Source organism: Lontra canadensis, unplaced genomic scaffold, assembly GCF_010015895.1.
Source record: "Lontra canadensis isolate GAN:19392208 unplaced genomic scaffold, GSC_riverotter_1.0 scaffold1, whole genome shotgun sequence".
Classification (NCBI taxonomy): domain Eukaryota; kingdom Metazoa; phylum Chordata; class Mammalia; order Carnivora; family Mustelidae; genus Lontra; species Lontra canadensis.
In genome coordinates, this window is record NW_022630995.1 from 93,971,505 (window position 1) to 93,995,870 (window position 24,366).

At 34.2% G+C, this 24,366-nt stretch overlaps 1 protein-coding gene across 18 annotated transcripts in view; it reads left to right on the forward strand.

Annotated features, from left to right (window-relative positions):
- Window positions 1-24,366, forward strand: part of CAMK2D (calcium/calmodulin dependent protein kinase II delta) — a 335,597-nt gene that overhangs the window by 89,701 nt on the left and 221,530 nt on the right. For all 18 annotated transcript variants that reach the window (XM_032859177.1, XM_032859036.1, XM_032859053.1 and 15 more), the window contains exon 3: window positions 8,960-9,019. In XM_032859177.1, coding sequence (XP_032715068.1) covers window positions 8,960-9,019 — 60 coding nt within the window. The remainder of the gene's footprint in view (window positions 1-8,959; window positions 9,020-24,366) is intronic.

The following is a 24,366-nucleotide window of genomic DNA, read 5'->3' on the forward strand; positions in this document are numbered from 1 at the left end:
TGATCCTCACAGTACAAGTTCCTTGCCTTAAAACATGTAATGAGTGATGCCACCATGTTAAAATGAGAGTCACACAGGCAGGCAGCGGCACCTCCTATGAGAGGCTTTGAGCCTAAGAGGAAAGCTGGCTGATGTCACCTAGTACTAAAGGGGCGTAAGCAGCGTTTCCTATCCATCTCGTCCCTTAATCATCTGGAGGATATCTACACTCTAGCAAGAATCTTTACAGCATTCTCTGCCCTGTGCCTAAATTCTATACAGTTACACTCCCTCTTCCTCTCAGAGGAAAAAGCTCAATTCAGATTCTTTTAACATATCACCTAGAACTAATGAGAGGCTTACTAGGAGATTCTCCTAAGATTTCTGGTTTGTCAGAACAGAGTATTCCCATCCCTTGTTACATTCTTTGTAGGTATCTAGATATTCTATATATTCTGTATAATCATATATTAAACATTTTTATGAAAGTATTTTACATAAATTAATGCTCACTATTTGTAGTTCTAAGAGGCCTGTACATATTGTGTGCTTGCTTAAATTGCTACTCAACAAAAGCCTTATAAAATATTTTGTCTTGCATTTCATAATTTTGTGTAAAGCATTGTTTTCATAAGATATAATGTCATGTATCTGACTGAATGTCATTGTTGTGGGGCACCTGGGTGGCTCAGTCAGTTAAGTGGCTGTCTTTGGCTCAGGTCATGATCTCAGGGTCCTGGGATCTAGCCCTCGGTCAGGCTCCCTGCTCAATGAGGAGTCTGCTTCTTCCTCTCCCTTTGCCCCTCCCCCCAGCTCATTCACTCACACTCTCTCTCTCTCTCAAATAAATAAAATCTTAAAAAAAAAAAAAAAAAAGAATGTCATTGTAGTGGAAGAAGAAAAACATTTCTCTTACAGGACAGCTTAAGAGTGGTACCATCAAATTTCACTGTTTATTCCTTTACATTCCTAGAAAATAGGATAAATATATTATCCAGTAGTTTTTCTGAAATAATATGATAAATTATTTGTCAGACATCATTCATTTTGGATGTGTGAAATGAATGAATAAAAATATATAGTTTGGATATAAAACTAGTCAGTTTAATTTGTTTAAAAATTTTACATGCACATTTTTTTCCTGTATTCTTGTTTTTGAGATATTTAGATTATACTGTAACGCTGAATAGCTATGCGTTTTTGTTCATATTTTACTATATTGATTTGTCTCTTTTTGACCATAGATCTCAGTGGTTATCCCACTGTTTCAATTAACAATGAATGCCTAAATAGCATAATCATATGATTTTATGGATAAGTTATTTTCATAGTATATTAAAGTACATATAAAATGATTAATGTTTGATGGAACTGATAACATCTGTTAAGAATTTTGTTTTTTTAGAGTTACAGGTTTCTAGTAATAATAGAAATAATGATGGTGATACCATAATTTATTGAGTACCACTTTGTCCCAGATATGCTGCCTGGTGCTAGATATTTTATGCTCATTTTATAGATGACTCTTTTGAGAAGTCAAGGAACTTTGATACCCAGCTAGTTGTAAGTGGTAGAGCTAGATAGCAGCTCTTGGGTGTTCTACTCTGAAACCTGAGGTCTTTCCATCCCTCTGGGTTGTCTCTGTGTCTAGTTCTGCAATATCAGGAGCTTTCATGATGAGCCTTTTATTTTTCTGGCCCCTGTGGACAATTCCATCTTCCTCCACAGGTGAAACTTCAGAAAGAAGGTAAAATGAAGTAGAGGCCTGGTTTATCTCTCATGTGATGGATGTTTAAAAAGGTCAGGGAAAAAGGGTTTTCCGTAGAAATCATAAACCATGGTTTGTGGTTCATATAGAATGAAGGTTTGACTGACATCGTAATTCAGAATTTAACATTTGCATGAGCTTCCCACACAGGGGAAAAAAAGAAAAAGCTATTCAAAAGGTCTCACTCCTAAGTTCAGATATATGAACTTTTGGCACATATATCTAATTCTACTTTACCGTGAAAGGAAAAACATTATCCTATATAATTATAGAATCTTACTGATTTACCCAGGATATTAGTGGGCAACAGAAAGTAGTGGGAAGTGACGAGTACCTAATGTCAGAAATAATAGAATCTAGGTCAAATAGTTAAAAATTAAATTTATGATATGGATTAAACTAGTTTAAAATAAAAGGGTAAAATGAAAGATGTTTAGTTATGAATTTTAAAAAACCTTTGTTAAATGAATATGATAGCTTTAAATCCATATACATCATACTCAGGCTTTGTAATGAAGTGACCCCTTTAAATAGCTCTTTCTAACTTACAGTGTGGTTTTAAATCTGACCTACTTAAATGGACAGAATCTATATTCCTACCAAAGGAATGCCTCATTTAGCTTGAAGTAATTTCTCTAACAAGAAAAATGTATTCAGAATGTAATTCAAAAAATCTTTAGGAATAAGGCCTCTGAGTAGCCACATTATAGTGCTTTAGAATTCCTGCGCTAAAGATTGTACCTTTTTTTCAGAAAAGGTCTCTTCAGGTTTTCACTGCTAGGTTATTTGTAATTATTTTATATTCTCGTATCCTTGTTTTCATCTGTCCTTAGTTCAAAGCAGTTATGAAACAAGGAAAAGGCAGTTGTCATTAATTCATTTATTCATTCGACAAAGATTTATTTAATGCCTGTTATGTGTACCTGAAATCGTTTTATGTACTTAAGATACAGCAGTTAAGAGCAGATAGTGAAAAACACGTGAAGAAATAGGAAAGGTATAATAAACAGATGCGACAATATAAAACTTAAAGTAGTTTAGGTCCATTTTGTTTAATTGTCCCTCTTCTGAAAATGGATAGCCAGGCAGGTGTGGTTCTAGATGGGGAGCAGGGCTGTGACTTGCTTGAGAGTGTCGTTTCTTAGAAACCAAACAAATGTGACAAAGTTAAGAATCGAGTTGGGTTGGTTGTAGTGGAGAAGCCAGAAAAGCAGGATTAACCTGCCCTCAAAAACTGATAGATCTAAGGCATTGATCTCATACTGGCGCAAGGATCAACCAAGGAGGTAGGAGCAGGGAAGGTAGCAGCTTAAGCTGGCAAGCCAGGTCAGCAGAACAAACATTAATGATGGAATTGGATTGTAAACATTCTGGGCATGAGGGGTGACTCCTGCATAAATGCTATATAAGATAATTTTATGGGTGGGAATCTGTGAGGAGGGGCATCTGGAAGAATTCAACCCTCTTGGTTGTGGCAAATCCATGTCTTCCTTAGGTTGCATGTTTATACTCACGTGTGTGTTTAGAGGGAAAGGGGCGAAGTGACCAATTATGATAGCTACCCAGCTCTCCCTGCCCAAACCATCCCTTTGCATTGCCTGTGCTGACAAGGTGATTCAATATTGAGGGGTGTGGGGCAGAGTGAACACAGGGCAGTACCCTGTGGGCTTTGACACCTCTGTAGCTTATGAGCGCTTCACTGAATTATAGGAGAGTAATAATGATCATAATAATGACCCAAAGGTGTCAAAAAGTTTAAATTATTTTGTATGTCATTTATTTAAGAAAACAATAGATTTACCCCCAAGAGGTTAATGTTTTAAGTTGTCATTTGGGGTAGGGGAGGTAGTTACCTTTGAAATTTACTTGATGGCCTTTCATTGGCTGATGTTGGCTGGGTAAAGAAGTTGTTGCTTTATGTAGCTTTAGTGATACTCCTGTTGCTATGTGGAAGTGATTAAGGGCTAGCCCTTTAATTTTCATTTGTGACCGGAGTTATTTTCCATAAAGATTAAAATTTGATTTGGAACAGGAGTGAAGGATTAACTTCATTAGGCTTGAACTCACATTTAGGACCTTATTTGAAATAAATACCTTATTAAGGTTAAAAAGTATCTAAAAAGAATCTTAAAGCTGAGAAGAAGTGACTACATTATCTCAAAATTCTTAGAAACTTTTAAAATGCTGAGGTCTTTGTCCTGAATAAATACTGTTACCTACTGATTCCATGTCAAAACTGAATGATAATAAGGGCACCTGGGTGGCTCAGTGGGTTAAAGCCTCTGTCTTTAGCTCAGGTCATGATCCCAGCGTCCTGTGATTGAGCCCCACATCAGGATCTCTGCTCAGCAGGGAGCCTGCTTCCCACTCTTTCTCTCTGCCTACTTGTGATCTCTGTCTGTCAAATAAATAAATAAATAATCTTAAAACAAAACAAAACTGAATGATGATATATTTTCTTTATGGCATTGTTTGTAGGGTAGATCTTTAGCCATATTGCTAACAGCATGTATCTTTTCAGACCTGACAAATTATAGCCTGAAGGGTTGTATTTTTATTCATGTAACAGTGTGGACTTGAGCTTCAAGGGAAGAAAAAAGTCAAACTACTGAAGTTTGAATATTTTGATAAATATTAAATGGTAAATCAATCTGGTTCTATAGTAGCTGCACCAACCATGCGGGCTTGGAAACAGATCCTTCTTTAGTCTGTAGATGAGACCCCAACCCTAGCTGATATATTCATTGCAGCCTTTTGAGAAATTCTAAAGCAAAGGGCTCAGTTAAACTATGCCCAGGTTCCTGACTCACAGAAACTGTGAGATTATAAATGAGTTTTATTTTAAGCTTCTGTATTTGTGGCTATTTGTTATATAGCAATGTAAAACTAATACTTTGGTGTATTTTTCAGCTAGGGCTGCCGTAACAAAGTAACACATATGCGGGGTTAAACAACAGAAATTTATCTTAGCAAATTCTGGAGGTAAGAAGTCCAAGATCAGAGTTTCAACAAGTTGGTTTTCTCCTGAGGGCTCTCTCCTTGCTTATAGATGTCTTCTCCCTCTGTCTTCATGTGATCTTCCCTCAAGGTGTGTCTGTTCTAAATGCCTCTTTTTACAAGAACACCAGTTACGTTAATGTAGGGCTTACCCTAATGACCTCATTTTAACTTAATTATCCCTTTAAAGACCCTGGGTCCACATACACACTCATTCTGAGGTAGTAAGAGTTAGAAGCTCAACATATGAATTTTACAAGACACAGTTCAACCCATAAGAATAAGCTATATAAAATTCTGTAATTATGTTTATCTTTATAGCTAAAACTCTATTACCACATACCGTTGGTAAAGATCTTTTGTCATCTTGTTTTTCTTTAATATATAGTTATCTGGTGATGTATATAAATATTAATAATATATACATAATACATATCACATGGTATAGCATATGTATTTGCATATCCCTGTCTCCACAACAAAATTATAATTTCTATAAGCATATGTTTTACATAGGATACTTTGCAGGAATTAAGAACCATATACCATACTAAACCAGTGTTTTCCAAATGGTACATCATGTTATAAAGTTATGCCTGGGTGTAAAAGAAGTACAATAAAGAGCAATGAATTTTAATGTAGCAGAGTAAAATTTTATTACATTAGAAAATTTATTATATTCATGTTGAAAATTAATTTGATTTAAATATTAAAGTTTGTGACTATTGATATGGTTCATAAAGTACATTGATAAAGTTTCAGATTTCACAGGGCAACTAACCTTTAAAAAACTATCACTTGTTTAGTTTTGGGATGATTTTTGAGAACAATATACACCATTATTTGAAAAGGCTGTGACATACTCTTCCAACTACATACCCTTGTAAGGTCAGATTCTATTGGTATACTTCAACCAAAACAACCTAGTACAGTAGATTGAATATAGAGGCAAACATGGAGAATACAGATGTCTTCTGTTAAGTCAGACCTCAAAGAGATTTGGCAAAGATGTAAAACCTTGTTACTCTTTTTTTTTTTTTTTTTCATTTCAAAATCATTTTTTAAGTGTAATTGACACAATGTTATAGTAGTTTCAGGTGTACAACATAATGATTGGGTAAACATGCTATGCTTACCCTAAGTGAGCTACTAATTGTCCTTATACATGCTTTTCTTTTTTTTTAAGATTTTATTTATTTATTTGACAGAGATCACAGGTAGGCAGAGAGGCAGTCAGAGAGAGGAAGGGAAGCAGGCTCCCTGCTGAGCAGAGAGCTGGATGCGGGGCTCGATCCCAGGACCCTGAGATCATGACCTGAGCTGAAGGCAGAGGCTTTAACCCACTGAGCCACCCAGGCACCCCATCCTTATACATTCTTATTATAATGTCATTGACTTTTTTTTTTTTTAAATAACAATATTTTTCCATGAAAATGTTATTGTGCTGGAGTTAGAAAATCAACATTTTGCTACTATCATAGTAAAGACTGGTTCATGCAGGAGTCATCACAATCTATAGGGGAATTTTGATGAAGACCAGGGTGTTTTCTTGGCCATAAAAAGTCTCACCACATTTTTATTAGTGACAAAGGAAAAATTAAAAGAGAATATTTAGCAGAGAAATTCAACAGCACATTGACCTGGCAATCAAAGTTACCATTTTTGAGAAGCAGTTGGACAGTGTATACTTCCATATGTGACAGCCGGAGGAGGATAGTGTTCTAGCTGAGAATGCATAGCCTAAATCAAATCATGAGCAAACATCTGACAATACCAAATGAGAATCATTCTTTTTTTTTAAAGATTTTATTTATTTGACAGAGAGAGGGAGAGAGAGATCACAAGTAGGCAGAGAGGCAGGCAGAGAGGGGTAAGCAGGCTCCCTGACAAGCAGAGAGCCCAATTCAGGGCTCTGGTCTGGGGACCCTGAGATCATGATCTGAGCCAAAGGCAGAGGCTTAACCCACTGAGCCACCCAGGCACCCCGAGAATCGTTCTTTTTAAAAGATAGACATGGTATTCTTCAAAACTGTCAGGTCATAGAAGACAAAAACTATGGGAATACTCCAGAGTAAAGGAAACTAAGGAGAGATGACAACTAAATGCTACATCTGACCCTAGGCTGGATCTGCATTAGAAGGCAAAAACCCTATAAAGGGCATCTTTGGGTTAAATATACAAAATTAACATATGGCTGGTAAAATACTTTATTGATGTGGCATTTGCTGAAGTTGATAACTATACAATGATTTTAAGAGTATCACAATTTTAAGGTAATATACCTTAAATCTACCTTTGGTTCTGAAATTTTAGGGGCAAAAGGGGCCTTCATCTTTGTAACTTACCTTCAAATTGTTCAGAAAAAAATTAGGTATAAATATAAACACGTGTGTGTGTGTATATACATACATATATGTATGTATTTGGTGTTAAATATGTGAATACATATACACATACACAGACATATATGCATACATAGAATATAAGTGATTTTTTTAAATGGGTAAAATGTTAATAATAGATGTTTCTGAGTAATCTGTTATATAAGTGTTTTTAGTACTGTTCTTCATATTTTCTGTAAGTTTCAGTTACTTCCAAATAAAAAGTTTAAAAATTAAATGCAGTAACTTATGTTAATGTAATGGGTTCATTATTTTTTTAAATGAATTAATATATATTTAACTTTTTTTTTTTAAGTTTTGTTTCTCATAGAGTAAGCATGAATAGATCTAATCCATATGAATAAAACTCTTTGGGGTCCTTGATAATTTTTAAGAGTGTTAAGAGGTTCTGAGACCACAAAGTTGGAGAACCGTTGGTATAGACTATGTGTGGGTAGTTAGGTAAGTGTTCCTCTCCTCCTTTTAAGGCTATTTTACGACTCTAGTTAATGAGAGCTGATTTGGTAGATGCCACTAATAACTTAACCTCTTTATGCCTTAGTTTTTATAATTTTAAAATAGGGATATAATATTGCCTAATAAAATAGGGATTAATAATATTAAAATAGGGATATCATAATTATATATAATAATATATATAAAATAGGGATATAATATTTATAATTTTAAAATAGGGATATAATATTTAAAATAAGGATATAATATCCTCAGAGGACTATTTTAAGGTGTAAGTCAGGTGTCTATATAAGGCTCTTAACTATTAACGATTCTGCAGTGCTGTTTTTATTGGCAATGTGTGTTCCTGCTCTTTATTGCTTCTTTTTGTCATTTATTATTATGCTTTGGCCAGTGATTTTGGTTCTAAATATATGCATAAGAACCACCACAAAGAAACCAAAGAAGAGTATCAGTTCATAAACTGCAAGTTTACAGTGGTCATGCCCCTTCAAATAAATGATTAGGGAAGCATAGAAGGGTAAAGATGAGCAAGCAGTTTGGGATTTTTGGAAGTCTCTGATAGAATAAAGAGCATAATAAACCTGGGAAGGGGGTGCCTGGGTGGCTCAGTGGTTTAAGGCCTCTGCCTTCGGCTCAGGTCATGATCTCAGAGTCCTGGGATTGGGCCCCATGTCAGGCTCTCTGCTCAGCAGGGAGCCTGCTTCCCTTCTTTCCTCTCTCTCTGCCTGCCTCTCTGTCTACTTGTGATCTCTGTCAAATAAATAAATAAAATCTTTAAAAAAAAAGATAAACCTGGGAAGTTGGACCAACGACTGTATGAAGAGTAGTTGATAGAAAATATGACTGGACAGGAAATACTTCTTCATTGGGGACAGACTGGAACCATACTTAGCACTATTTCCTTGGTATTTCAAATTCCAGATAGGCATTCTCTGATTAAATGTGTATGTGTGTATTGGGTTATTTAAGTTTTTATAATAATATATACTTAAGGTAAAGAAAGAACACTACTATTTTGTGACATTTTCCCTGTTTTCTCAGCCCTGTCTAAATTCAGCTCTATTCGGTATCTCACTCTATCAAGCATCAAGCTAATGAAAAAGAAAGGAAATTAGATTTTTAAACTATATTATGTTCACCTAATTGCAAATTATCACTTTTTAAAAAAAAACAAGTGTGGCTTTATTCTTTTCAACTTTTTCTCTTTTACAGATAACTATAACAATATAAGAAACTATCACTTTTTAAAAGATCAAAAGATACATAAATGTAAAGGCTTTATGTCATTTCAGTATGCTATTTTATTGTCTTTTAACCTTCTTTCCTAAGACTTGTGATTTGTTTTTTTAAACAGATCATCAGAAACTGGAAAGAGAAGCTAGAATCTGCCGTCTTCTGAAGCACCCCAATATTGGTAAGGAAATCTTTTCAGTGTATTTTAAATGTTAATGTTTATGTTATGTATTTTTTAACCACAACATGTGCTTTAGTAATATTACTTTAGTAAACTAGACTGTTTGCAACTTTTAAGAAATAAGTTTCTAATTTTTGGTTTTGGTTACATTTGATTCTTCAAGAGTTTTTGAAATGTTTTTCAAAAGGTAACAGTTAATGTACTAATACTTTAAAAATAGTATAAAGTATTATTAATTGAGTAGTGCTTTTATGTGTCTTCAAGGATTGTTCAGTTGCTGCTGCTGAAGTTTGGAGAGACAGAATTTATGTCATTATTTTAGTCAGCTAAGTTACTTTTTACCTATCCTACAAGGAGTTTTTCATATAGTTATTGATTTTCCTCCAGAAACTAGTAAAATTATTTTACTCTGTTATCTCCCATGAATTATGAAATTGCAAGATAATGTTCAAAATAAAAAACTAATGAATATAAGAAAAATAGAAGAAACAAAGGAAAGAAAAAGAATACAAAGAAAAACAACGAAAAGAACAAGAACATGATTCTGTGTTAGTGGTGTTGATTATTTTAGATCATTGTCACTGCCCCAGCTCTGAGTTTTATTGTCAGCCAAATTATTTGTGATGTAGAAGTTGTGAGAGAAGGAGTGATAATGCAGTAGAATTTCAAAATCATTCACTGAGAAAGTTTATAGTTCTTCTGTTTTTGTGAATGGGACCATTAAATTTCTATTCCTGACTTGAAGTTTCTAGCATCCTGCATGTTTCTTAGGTTCTTAAGTGAACGAATGGACACTACCAAGTAAATCTGGAGCATTAACAAACCAGCAGCTGTCTAATATGAACCTTCTGGTTGGAGAGAGAACAACTCTGAAATGTAAATCTACCTCTTTTTCAGTGTTTTACCTGATAGTCTTTGGCATTTCTTGGTTGGCTATCTTATTTTGCAAGGGCTGTCATAACAAAGTGTAACAGATTAGATGGCTTTAACAAAGAAATTTATTTTCTCATAATTCTGTAAGCAAGAAGATAGGGTTTGTTTCTTCTGAGACTCTTCTCCTTGGGTTGATAGAAGATAGATGTCTTCTCCCTGTGTCTTCACGTGGTCTTGTCCCTGTTGTAAATTTTTCTTCTTATAACAGCACCCTCATATTGTATTGGGGTCCACCCCGATGACCTCATTTTAACCTAAATGCCCTTTCAAAGACTTCAAATGCAGTCACTTTCTGAGATCCCAAGGTTGAGACATAATTTTGGAGAGACAATATTCAGTCCATAATATTGGCTAATAAGAAATTATACAGTATGACCCACTATGGTTCAAAGAGCACTGTTCTGGCTCAGGTTTAAGATAAAATGAAATTTTTGTTTGGTTTACTTTGTTATTCTTGTGAAGAAGAGTTGTTTTTTGTTTTGTTTTTAATCAAGGTCTTTCTGTGAAACTCTGCTTTTGGAGAAAATAAAACTGGTTGTCCTCATTTCCTCTAGGAGACCAAAGTCAGACATTCTAAAGACACTCAAACTAAAACAAGAACAATTTTCATTTTGAAACCCCATGCAGAATAACCTTACTAACAGAGGGGAAGTTGTATACTGGGGAAATTTCTGAAGTTTTTTGACATAGCATCATTAACACACTCTGACACTACATTTAATTTTTTTCAGTGGTCCATAGCCACCAATGCCATGGCTTTTTGGTCACTTCACTTGAGATTTTCTTCCATCTTTCAAGATTTCGGGAGTACAAAAGCATCTATAGAAATTTCAGGTCCTGAATTCCAAGATCCATTTCTAATCACAAGAGATATTTTGTAGTGATTCTGTACTGCAAGATGGGAATCAATAGATTAAACTAAGATACACTCAAAACTTATAACAGTGGCAAATTACTCATATTATTTATTCACTCAGCAAGGTCATTTTCTGGGAATACAATAGGAATACAGCAGACCATTATACCTGCCCTCACATAGATTGCATTTTTGGAATAGACAGACAGTAAGCAAAGTATAGGATGTTATATTGTCATAAGTACTGAGGGAGAAAACAAACAGGGAGTGGAAATTAGTTTTGTTGGGGGATTATGATTTCAGATAGTTTGGTAGGGATGACTTAATTGAGAATGAAATTGGAATAAAGACCTAAAAAAGAACAGGAGGAAACAAGTCATTTGGCTTCCTGGGGTGGGGAGCATCAACAGATAGAGGAAACAAACAGCCTGTGTAAAAACCCTGAGGCAAGAGTTTGCCTAGTTGATTCCACCAAAACTTTTTTTCTAGTTGGAGAAATGTGGATGAATAATTTTTCATTCTACCTTACTTAATTGATTATCTTAATTAATCTTCATGTTATGCACTTTGACAATGTTGTATTTACTCATATGAAGAGAAATGATTAAACACCAATAATAATTGTCAAAAAATAATAAGAAGCAGTAAACAAAGGAATGGTTTAAAGATAGGTGCCATGATGGATATCTGATTATCCTGGAGAGCAGGGGTGAACAGTGCAGTAAGCAGAGTGCTGCTGCTCCTGTTAGTCACACTTGGTTAACAGCTTCATACGAGTCACTCGCACTGGTTCAGTTTACTCAGGGAAAACAGCATTTAGTCTTGATTCTCCTGAAATAGATAAAGTGATATCCAGTATGAGACTCTTACTTCTTCTTCCCTTTCCTCCATTCTGTTATGTGGTAGGTTATCTTAAAATCTGCCAGGTTTTAAAACTTGAAGGAAGGAAATACTACTTTGGACAGTTTTTCCTCTGGTGAAATTTTTGCTTGTTACTTTTTTTTTTTTTTAATGTGCCTTTCTCTTCGCACAGAATCAATAATCTGGGAACTTGCAAGTAAAAGATTTCTTTTGGAGAAATACATAAACCAATGAAAATTGGTAATTCATAAACTACTTTTTGTTTCTTTAGTGTTTTTTTAATGTTTTTCTAATTTTCAAAATAAAACACAGTGGAAAGTTTGGAAAATACAGTGATGTTTGAAGACGAAACCAAAGGAAATGACTTTTAATATTTGTTATATTCATTTCTACCTTTTGTTGATAAATCTTATGTTTTAACTTTCAGTATTCTCTTCTACATATTTTCATACCCATTTAGGTAAACCATGAAAACATAATTTTAAAAATTATCTTAATAAAATTTATTTAGTATCGTGGTCATTGCCGGCCATGTTCTAGGCTCAACACGCTGGTGATGAAGTAGTAATCAAGAGAAATAATATCTCTGCTTACCCAAAGGTCATACCCTAGTGTGAGGAGATAGGCCATAAACAAATGACTATCATTATAATGTCATAGAGGTTAGTTCTCTGCAGAGAAGTAAAATAGCATAAATTGACACCAGGGGATTGGGTGACTACTATCAAAGAGAATCAGAATCAGATATGTGTTTAAGTCAATAGACAGATTTTATTCAATATTATTGTATTAGGAGAAAGAGCTGAGCTCAATTCCAAATACAGCAAAGATAACTGGGGATTTATAGCCAGGGAGCAGAATGAGAATTGAAAATTGCTGAGAGGAGATATCACACGTAGGGGGATTCTTCCTGAACTTACTAAACTACTGACGAGATTCTTATTAAAGGAAGGCCAGAGGTTCAGTCAGACATCAAGGGTGAGGGATGAAGAACTTGATCAGATGTCAAGGGTGATCACGTATCAAAGATGGAAGGATGACTTTGTAGGATTCTTTGCTAAGACTAACTTAGGCAGGTTGAGTATAGGGCCCAAGAAAAGGCCTAGTCAAAAAGAGGGCTCAAAGGAGCCTACCTAATTTTGGGGATAGTCTTTGTTACTACATTGAGTGGCTTGTCAGGCAAGATATGTCTGCAGGCATCATATTTAAATTGATATCTAAAAGATAAGAATCCATCAAGGAAAAGCTCAGGGACAAAGGGTTTCAGGCAGAGTAAATTTCTCCTGTTAGAGAAAGAGTCAGAAGATTGGCGTGTAGCCTACCATGAGTGAACGAGAGAGAGTGACCTGAGATGGGTCAAAAGGATAGGTAGATGCGTGACCACATAGGGCATTGGAAATCAGGTTAGAGCATTTAGATTTTATTCTAAGTGCAGTGGGAAGCCAGTAGAAGAATGATAAGCAAGACCGCATCATCTGATTTGTTCTGCCTGCTGTGTGTAAAATGGATTGTAGTCACATGAGCACAATCAGAGATAATAGTGCCCCATTAGTTTCATTAGAATCCAGTGTTTATCACCCTTGGCTCCATCTTTTCGGTAAGAATTTAAATAGATCCAGACTGACCTCTTTTCTGTTTGCTCCTCATAGTCCATGGAAAGTACCATTCACTTTTTGGCTCAATAAATTTGGGAGTGCAGGCAATTTCCTAAGCAGCTCCATCTTTGCTCTGTCTTCAGAGGAGCTAGACAGACTATTTTGTTTGAGCTCCAAATGAGAGAGATTATAGTTAACCTTATCTTGAGGTGTTGAAGCAATTTGGCAAAAAGATTTACCTCAAGCTTCTATTAATTAACTTATTTTTTATCATTATGTTTATCCTTTATTTTAATAAAATGGGATTATTTTCTCTTGAGTTATAAACAGATATGTGATAAATCAAATAATTTGAGCTATATGTTAGCATATCCAGTAAGTGAAGGAAAATAACTTTAAGGCAGTGAAATAAAGTACTTGAGGTAATAGCCAAATTGTTTTCAAAATTATTTTATATTTCCACTGTTTTTGTGCTTGATTTTTGATAAGCATTATTACTGAGGAATTTTTTAAACCTATGGCAAAATCCAAATAACTCAAAACAAGAGAAACTAGGGAGATCAGGCAAAACGCTCATTTAATGCAACTGTATAAATCTGAAAAGAAGTGGGCCAGGAAAGGAAAAGAAAAAATATCAGGAACTTTGATCTGATTCATCTGAGGTTCCAAGGGAGAAGATAACCACTTATTCTTTATTTGTAAGGAGATCAATATTTGAGACAACTTTTCAGTTGATGGGATGATAAATTTTGTGGCTAGGCTATCCCATTCTCTAAAGACCTGAATTTACACTTTGTGTAGACTTCAGAAAGAGCAAGACAGTTTTTGAAAGTGTAAGGGAACATTTATATTTGTAGAAGATCAATATCTCCTTTGTAAGGTGGTAAGCCTTTTAGTGAGTGATATGGCTCAGTGAATCCCAGTAGCTAGAGAGCTAAAGGAAGGGCTATGTGCCTTTAATAAAAAGGATCTAGTCTGCTCTAGTGCCCTAGGCTTCTAGTACAATGAGTTAACCATTCTGAGATCACATCATAATATCTTAATGATTATCACCTTCCTACCAGCTCTCTCAGTCACTACACCAAAACACATAAACACACTCATACATTGTTGTAAGGCATAATAGATAAAGACATGGTATTAATGGAAAAGTCTATAGATTAAGTGAACTCCACTTTATTCTGCTTCCGACACTGGGTCTGTCCAATGAACTGCTGAAGCATATTCCATTTGCTTATTAATGTCTAGTTGCTCTCTTTGTAAAGCAGAGAAAATATTTGCCATTTTATTTTCTTAGAATTATTAGGGAGAACTAGGTAGTTCATCTTTTTGGTGAGGAGTTAATAAACTTTGCAAGATACTTAATGTAAATAAACAGTTGGGTAAATTATTAAGGGGCATTACTTAAACCATATACTGACTAATTGATCATTTCTTAATGTCTAGTAGCTTTTTCCTGAGAGATATATACTCAACAGTGGAAAAACATTTCAAAAACTTTTATGTATCATTCATATACACATACATAGTCCTATATATTCATATATCCATATATATACATATATATATATAATCAGAGAATCACAATATTGCAGTAACAAAGATCTTATAGTCATCTAGTACAAACTCTCACATTTTTCTTATAGTTGAGGAAACTAAAATTTTCTGTACCTATATGACTTATCCAAAGTCACAGTTCTTTAATGATGTATAAAGAGGTACTCACGTTTAAGGGAAACTGTGCAGCAGCAAGATTGAAAAGGCATTGGTAATCATTTTCCCTTTTGAGGAGAATTTTGAAGTTGTTTTTGCTTCAAATCAACCCTCCCCCAAAATAGGAAAAAAAACCACAATAAGTTAAAAATTTCCAATACTAATAGAAGAAAAGAAAACTTTGGGAGAACATAAGTAATACCTGTCTATTCTGATACGGAGCTACATGTTCCATAAAAATATACCTAACAGGTTTTATGGTTTGACATTTATAACAATACATAAAGTTCCATATGCTGACAGGTAGAGATTAGAAAATATATAAAGCCTTTACTTACTATATAAGCAGGTTTTCCATGTCCAGGTGGGATAATTTATGGCACCTAGGATATACATAATTTCCTTTTCCTAAAATGTGAAACTGGAAGAACCCTTAGGAATTACCTAAATCCAGCCTAGACTCTGCAGATGGAATTTTGGAGGTTTAAGTAGGAAGGTAATGCCCAGGGTCACATGCGGTTCTCCAGGGGGATTAAAAATGCACAACTTGTTTTGCATGCAGTGTTTTTCCTTTTCCCTGACCTTAGGAGGCCTGGTGTCATACCATAAAATTAATATTTTAACCTCAATCTTGGATCTCCCTATTTTTTGCAAATAATCCATGAGTTAAATTTCATACCTCTAATTTTCACAAGACAAAATTCAGTGATTTTTTTTTTTTTTTTGCTTTTAACATTTTACCTTTTTGTTCTACTCTACCTGCAGTCCTCTTCCAGGTTCCTAGAATTTATAAGAAACTGCTCTAATCGTATTATATGGACAAGCTTAAATTCAGTAAAAACTTACCTTAAATATTCCCAGTAGTTAGTTATCAAATGATTAAATTGCCTTTTATGTCTATTGCTACAATATTTCAGTTTTGAATCATTTGAAAGAGTCCTATGGGAAAGGAGAACAGAGTTAGTGCAGAGTAAATGTTAATTGATACGCTGAGAGAACAAAGTTAATGATTTCAAATGACACTCAAGTCTTTTTCAGTGTTATGAAAAATTGAACAACATTGCAAGAAAATGATACTTAAAGTTTTTCTCTGTGACCTCCCCCATTATTGACAATTATGCCTAATATTCATAAGTTTGTATTTATACAAGAATAAGTAATTTTTGTTGCTAAACAACTTGCTCTACTGACTTTTCAACATTAGATAAAAGGGTATTTAACATAATTCAGTAGTGAAAAAGCAAGGTACTCTTGTTTTATATTCAACTTTTGTTTGATTAAATCTCACCTCTTTATCTTGATTATTTGGTGTGACGGCTAAATTACTTCTCAGAATATCTTACTGTCTGCAGAATTGATTACCCTTTCTTAACAAATGTGAGAAACAGCACAGAGATATTTTTTCCCAGCAAATAATTATTCTCAAAATTTCTCATTGTCCACTGTAGCTTTTTCTTTTTTTTTTCTTTTATTCATTTAATATGGTACCAGTGATGTACCCTTCATAATTCCTGGTCGAAAGTTAAATTCATCATCACCTTAAGTAAACAGACTATTTAGTAGAAAGATAAAATATGGATATAAAAATTATTGATACAAGATAACATTTTAAATTCTCTTTTAATTGATGAGTTTGGATATGAACCCATTTTTATTGACTCCTTTGTAAATAAATTATTTTTCCATATATCAATGAAGTATCCACTTCTCTGAGTTATATTAGAATCGTTCGATTTCATATCAAACTGTGGAGAAAAAATGATTCTCCTATTACAAATGAAGGACAGTTTGTGATTTGGACTTACTGGATAGAGCATTTTGATCTGTCAATGCATAATACTCAAATATATCCTCTGTTTTATTTTACTAAACCTATTATTTCTATCTTGTCCTGTCTTCACTATGTTAAGGGTAGAATCTTTTACCAGAGTATTAGAAGCTTGTAATAGTTTCTTGGACTCAGAATTGTCCCCTAAACTGAAACTTTGAAAGAAAAAAATAATTCCCAACATTACTAGCACCTTTTTGTTTCTTTACTTGCTTGTTTGGCTGGATCTACTACTCTACTCTCTACTCTCTACTACTCTCTACTCCCTTATCTCACCCTGGGTAAGAAAAGCTCATGTTGCCTCGAAATGCTGAAAGGAGCTGAGGAATCTCTTCATCACTTAAAAATCATTGCTCTTTCCCTTTCTTTTGATGGTTTTGACAATAAAAATAAACTTAGATACAATAAGCTATTGTGTTAAGATTTGAAAAAGAGCTGAATAAAAGAAAAAAAATTAGGTTGGAATTCTAGTGAACTTTGTCATTACAATTAATAGCAGAGCTGTTAACTGTGTTATCAGATACTAATCTAAATGTTTTCCATGCATCCAGACTTTTAATCTTCAAAACAGACAAGTGCCATTCTTGTCTCCATTTTGCAGACAAGGAATAGAAAGCCCAAACAGGTTACAGAGTCAACTAAGGTTGGACAGCTAGTAAGTAGTAGAGTTGAGATTCCAGCCTGCACAGCCTGGTATCACCATCCATAATCTTCAACATCACGCTGTGTTCCCTTTGGTTGTAGAACTCTGAATTAGTCACACTGTTATTTAATAAGTGAAGAACATCCAGATTTTATGAAGATTGGTTGTAATAACAGCAGACTGTCTTCCTAGAGATATTATGTAATTTTACTGTTTATTTCTAGTCCTTACTCTAAGGGGAAATAACATAAGATTATTGAAACACTTAAGGAAAATACAGATATTATAGAACTAATTATATTTTAATGACAATAATTTTCAGTGTCTTTGTGCGAAACCTTTTAAGTGGTTGTATCTGGCCCTGAATTAATTATTTACTTGCCATGCAAGACTACTTTTTACTCTCTTCTTATTGATGGGAAAATGAATGATAAATATTTGTCAGAAAACAATGAAGGTTAAGGAAACAAACCAACAACAGTAATTGATGTGTAACATATGACAAATTTTTAAAAAAGCTATTCTTTAAATTGTAGAAAAAAGATCAGGATATAACACTTGTGAGATGGTGGATTTCTAAAATCAGATAAGCCCTTGGAGTTGTATGTTATATATATGGGGGGAGGCAGGTGTTTTAAACAATCATTGCTTATAGCTTATTTTATTTATTTAGTTTTGCTTGTAACGTATTTTAATAGAATACAGAGGGAATACTAATTTAGAGTTTTGAGATAACTTTTGAAAGTATAATTTAGAGTCCAGTTATAGCATTCATTTCTAGCATTTGTAATATAAACCATGGTTTAAAGTTGCCACTTTAGGGGAGGTAACTCTATATTCCTATTACTTATAAATTTGAAAATAAGAATTCATTCTCTCTTAAAATGTTCCACAGGTAGAAGTGTTTGCTCTTTGTATTTGATTTTCATCTGCTTCACAAAAACTTCCCCAGATCTAATGAGCTTGCCATAGAGTAATGATTATGTCAGATTATTGTTTGATAGATTCATTTTGATGATTATTTAGTTTAAAAAGCTAATGGCTTGTGTTGAAGAAATTAGGTACATACAGTTATATGACTTGAATTCTTCCTCTTATTCTTTCACATTTTGTACTTCTGTAGTAATTTATAATATATTTCCTATAAAATAATAGAAGTTATTCGGTAAGATTTTGTTCACACTATTGAAGTTCAGTAGTTTTTGTAGTTTATTCTTTAAATATTACTTTCAGCTTTTAGTCATGAATTTATTTTATAGATAGTTCAACCAAAGCCTTAGTATAAGAAAAATTTCTGTAGCCTACAATGTTAATCACTGAAGTAGGTGGCAATAATTTTTATGAGACTATTATTTTGAAGTGTAGGAAATCTTGTCTTTCATTTGTTCTGCTCAGAATTGACTTATGAAAATTGGAAACAAATTGTGTAAAAACTTCCCTCCCATAAGTATATCCTGAATTGTGATTTCCTTTGGTATCAGTATTTTTGCATATATAGATGAGTTTACATTGGATATTTGTTAAAAAACATACACAACTATGCTTTAATTGTTAATCTGTTTTTTCACTAAGAGCAGAGCTCTCACTTTCAAATTAAAGTGGTGAAGCCTAGTGTTATATTTTAATTAGATCTGAAAAAATTTTTAAAGATTTTATTTATTAGAGAGAGAGAGAGCAAGCATGACTGGTGGGGAGGAGCAAAGGAAGAGGGAGAAGGAGGCTCCCCCGTGAGCATGGAGCCTAATGTAGGGCTCAATCCCAGACCCTGGGATCATGACCTGAGCTGAAGGCAGTTGCTAAACTGACTGAGCCACCCAGGTGCCCCAGCCCTGAAAATATTTCTTAAAAGCTTATGAAAAATATAATAAAATATACCGATTTAGTTTCTTTCTACCTATTATTTTTTCTTCCAGTTTCTTAAAACAATCGATTGGATTAGTCTTTTTTTAAATCCACATTTGATTTCAGAATTAAAGAATGATACCAGCCTGGGTAAAGGTAAAATGAAAAAAAGATGAGCAAAATGAAAGTATATATAATCTGCATGTTGACTTCTATTCCCAGTGATTAGTATTAAGCACTGAGTTGAATACTGCTAACTCTATTGGAGTTAAAATACTGAAAGATAATTACAAGGATGAATAAGCCATAGTCCTTGATCACAAGTTCATGATTTTGGAGGGCAGATAGTTCTGTGTGCAATTAAAATATAATGTGGTTATGTACTTTAATGACGCTATTACCAAGGTGCCATGAGAGCACTAAGGAATAAACTAAGAATTTTAATTGAAATACATTGGATAATGAAAAGAATTTTTGCCATAAAGAAGTAGGTATTGTACTCAATAGTGGTGAAGGAAAGACAAAACAACAAAAGGAAAAAATCAGTTTTAAAAGTTCATGTTACACTTGAAGAATGATAGAAAATCAGAATGACTGGAGTAACTGGATTTGCTGGCTATAAATCTTGATTGGGAATAATAACAGAGTCTTTTGACTTTTCTGTGCTGAAGTGTTTGATCTCTAATCTTTAGAAATGAGGAATTATTAAAGACATTTATTTGACTCATATGATTTTATTGGTTTCTTAGGAAAACAATTTTTGCAGTAATACACATGACTTTCTGGAGTCAGGAGAAATTTGTGTTAAAAGAGTATTTGAGGGGTGCCTGGGTGGCTCAGTGGGTTAAAGCTTCTGCCTTCGGCTCAGGTCATGGTCTCAGGGTCCTGGGATCGAGCCCCGCATCGGGCTCTCTGCTCAGCGGGGAGCCTGCTTCCTCCTCTCTCCCTGCCTGCCTCTCTGACTACTTGTACTCTCTGTCTATCAAATAAATAAATAAAATCTTTAAAAAAAAAAAGAGTATTTGAAAGTCTTTATATATAATTAATTTATATATAAGGCAAATGATGAATTCCTAAACCATGATTAATTATATATTAAGGCAATTAATTTAAATATAAGGCAAATGATGAATTCCTGAACCATGATAATGGGAACAGAGATGGCAAGAAAGGTAAAGATACTAGACATATTGTGAGGGTAGAATTACGAGATCTTGGGCAGTAGTTAAATTGTGATAAATGAATAAGCTAGAAAGTGGTTTCTCAGAGGTTTTTAATTTGGGTGACTGGAGAGATATTGATTTTATTAAGAATAAGGAACAAAGGAGGAGAGGGTAGTTGGGAGAAATTAGAAACTTAGTTGATTTAAGAACATGCTGACATTAATTTTTTTAAAAAGATTTATTTATTTAATTGAGGAAAACACAAGCAGGAGGGACAGAGGGAGAGGGAGAGAGAATCCCAAGTAGACTCTAACCTGGGGCTCAATCTCACAACCCTGAGATCACGACCTGACCTGAAACCAAGAGTTGGAGGCTTACCCAACTGTGCCACCCAGGCACCCCTAATGAAAATATTTTTTAAAGATTGGGAAGTACCTTATAAGGGGGGCCAGGGACAAAGAAGGAACAATAGAAATAGCAAACAACATCCATAAGACCCTGATCATTTACTTTTTGCTAAAAACTCTTAGCTTTTCCCCATGTGGGCATTCCTCTTCAGGATGGAAGTGGTTGGCAATGGTTATGACCATCCCTCCTAGGCGAAGAGAATGTAGCTAGATTTTGGTTTTGGATCCTTTTTTTTTTTTTTTTTCCCATGCAGGAAATAAAGATTGTCAATTTGGATGCTCACAGTATCTTTTGAATAAATAAGATAGTTACTGCACCAACTTTATTGCCTAACCATGGCTGAACATTTCTAGAATGTTCCCCCACATTCTATCAACTAGAGTAGGGCTCACTTTTCTTGATCTCTCATGCTTTAGTGAAACATATATCTTTTAAATGACTTAGTAACTTGATAATTACTTTAATTAGGATATAGCCTATTTGACTTATGTGTGGGATACTGCATAGAGAGAGTGCGAATATGTATTTTGGAGACATTTACATGTAGGAGAGTGAAAGTGGATAAATGCACACAGCATTGTATTATGAAGAGGGTCAAAGATAGGTGATCACTAATACCTAGTTATGAGGAGCATGAAAATGATTTTTTAAGAACAATAACAATAGTAATATTCTTAGATTATTTTTAATCTGAATGTGCTTTAAAACAAACATAAAATATATAAAATTTTATTTTGGATGAAAAAAGGAAGTTACATTTGGGGACAAAATAGTATAAAAATAATAATTTAAGCTTCATTTTAGCAATAATAGTTTAAATGTGTTGATTTTAGATAGGCTTATATCAGTTTTTGCTCTTATATCTATAAGGAAAGGACCAAGACTATGTTTGCTTAACAGGCTTAATTTTTGTTGAAGCTATAATAAAATTACTATATTGAAGATCATATTTTTTCTTCTTCCAGTTGCCATCCCCCAAACAATGTCTCATTTAGAAACTGGTAGTACCAGATAGATATTTAAACTTATTTGCTGGAACTTGACAAGAGAAGAACTCTGAGAAAATATGGTTTTGAAATGTCTCAGATTTGTATTCTCATATCTGTAGGTTATTCCAGTGACCTTTTCTTTTGATATTCCTTTTATAAATCCTCCCTTTAAAATTAAATTACATGTTCTGGTCACTTTCTAAGAATACATTCATAATATGGATAAGAATACATTCATAAAATGAGATAAGGCCACTCTCCTTCCCCCACCCCCGAAAGCCAAGGAACCATTGATTTAAGGTAGGTTTTCAGCCTTGGGAGATTTTGTAGCATTTACTCTTTCCTCTTCCTAGGGATATTTTGGCACTATGTGTTTAGGTCATTCGAACTGGAGGTGTCCATCTGGCATCAGTCCAAGAGAGGCCACAGATGCCACTAATATCCTATAATGGATAAGACAGCACCTCACAAGAGTGAGTTATTTGGTCCAAAATATTAATAGTGCTGAGATTGGGAAGGCCTGATTTAAGGTAACAACAACAATAACAATAATACAGCAAAGAGCTAGACTACTTGGTTTAGCTCTGGACCCATGCAATTTTCTTATATATATTAAGAAGCAAATAGTCAATATGTCCCCTTAAATGAAGGGCAAGTAATAGATATAGACTATCCTGTGAACAGAGATTTCTAGAATATTCCCTTTTAACTGAAGAGTAGAAAAATAAAGAACGAGTTTAAATGTCAACCATAAATGAAATGAAGTCACAGATTAGAATACTGGTGTTTCTTCCTAATCATTGAAAAAGGATATTTACATATTTAAAGTTTTTTTTTTTTTTAATTTAAAGTGAGGAGTAAACTAGTAAACTAAGTTAATATTGAAGTAAAATGAGGAGAGTATTTCCCAAGAATCATAAAAAGAGAAGTAATTCTCTGGGAAATAATTTTATCTTCATTATGAATCATTTTGATTTTATCCTTTTTGGATCTTGAACCTTGTTCAGATAAACTTTTTCATCTGAACATAGATTCTTCTTATCCACAAAATTGCATTTTACACCAAAGATTCTTCTTATCCACAAAATTACATATTAACACCAAATTTTTCATGTAGTTTGAAATATTTCATAGACTAGTAGAGCCCAAATATGAACGATTCTCCATAGATTCCAAATTAAAATGGAACAAACCTTATTTTGAAGAAATATAGTTCAGTGATCTCTTTATCCTAAATGTGATTCTCACGTTAGTCTTAATGACCTTGTAATTCACATAAAAAGATTTACAAGTTTCTCTCCACTTGCACTCCTATCTTATTAAAGTATGCATTTTGGGTTGGGGATGTAGCCTGACTGTAGAAGGGAGAAATACCATCTAGCTCACTTGGTATTTAAACTGTTGGACTGAGGCACCTGGGTGGCTCAGTTGGTTAAGTGTCCATCAGCTCAGACCATGATCCCGAGCCCCAAATTGGGCTCCCTGCTCAGCAGGAGCCTGCATCTCCCTCTGTTCTCCCCCGATTTGTGTTCTCTCTCTCTTTCTCTTGTTCCCGCTCCCTCTTTCAAGTAAATAAATAAATAAAATATAAAAAAAAAAATCTGGGCAGAAACTGAACTAAACTAGTCTTATATTTATTTATGCCTATTTATACCTCTAGATTACTAACATACCCCCCCATCCAAAGAATTTGTTAAGAAAATGAATAATCTAGTGCACCTGGGTTGCTCAGTCGTTAAGTGTCTGCCTTCCGCTCAGGTCATGATCCTGGAGTCCTGGGATCCAGCCCCGCATCGGCTCCCTGCTCCAGGGGAAGCCTCCTTCCTCTCCCGCTCCCCCTGCTTCTGTTCCCTCTCTCACTGTGTCTCTCTCTGTCAGATAAATAAATAAAATCTTTAAAAAAAGAAAATGGATAATATAACATTTTGGATATGTATCTAGTATAAAGAATAAACTACCTTTGACATAGTTTAGAAATATCTAATTAAAGCAAAGCATAGAAATTGCATTGTAAGCAGAAGTTAACCTAGCATAGACTGGTGCTGACATATGCTAATTAAAATCCTTTAAAAATCTGTGTATTGGAATGCCTGTATGGCTCAGTCAGTTGAACATCTGACTTTTGATTTTGGCTCAGGTCATGATCTCAGGGTGGTAAGATGGAGTCCCACATTGGCCTCAATGCTGGACGTGGAGCCTGCTTAAGATTCTCTCACTCTCCTTTTCCTCCTTCCACCCCCCCCCCCAAAAAAAAGAAATCTGTTTATTAAAACATATTTTACTAGGCAACTTTGGCAAGCCTGATTTCTTCTTTCCATGCTAAAGATAATAAAATTTATTTAAATAAAATAGATCATTTAATCTTTTAAGTAATTTGGGCAGGTCTTCTCAGTTAATCCAAATCAGTGACCTGTCAATGTAGCAGTTGCAAAGCATCTCTCAATAAAGTGAAAAAATTTTGTAACTCTCCCAAGTTTTTTCCAAAAACTAGAAAATGTTATTTTTTGAGACAGTAA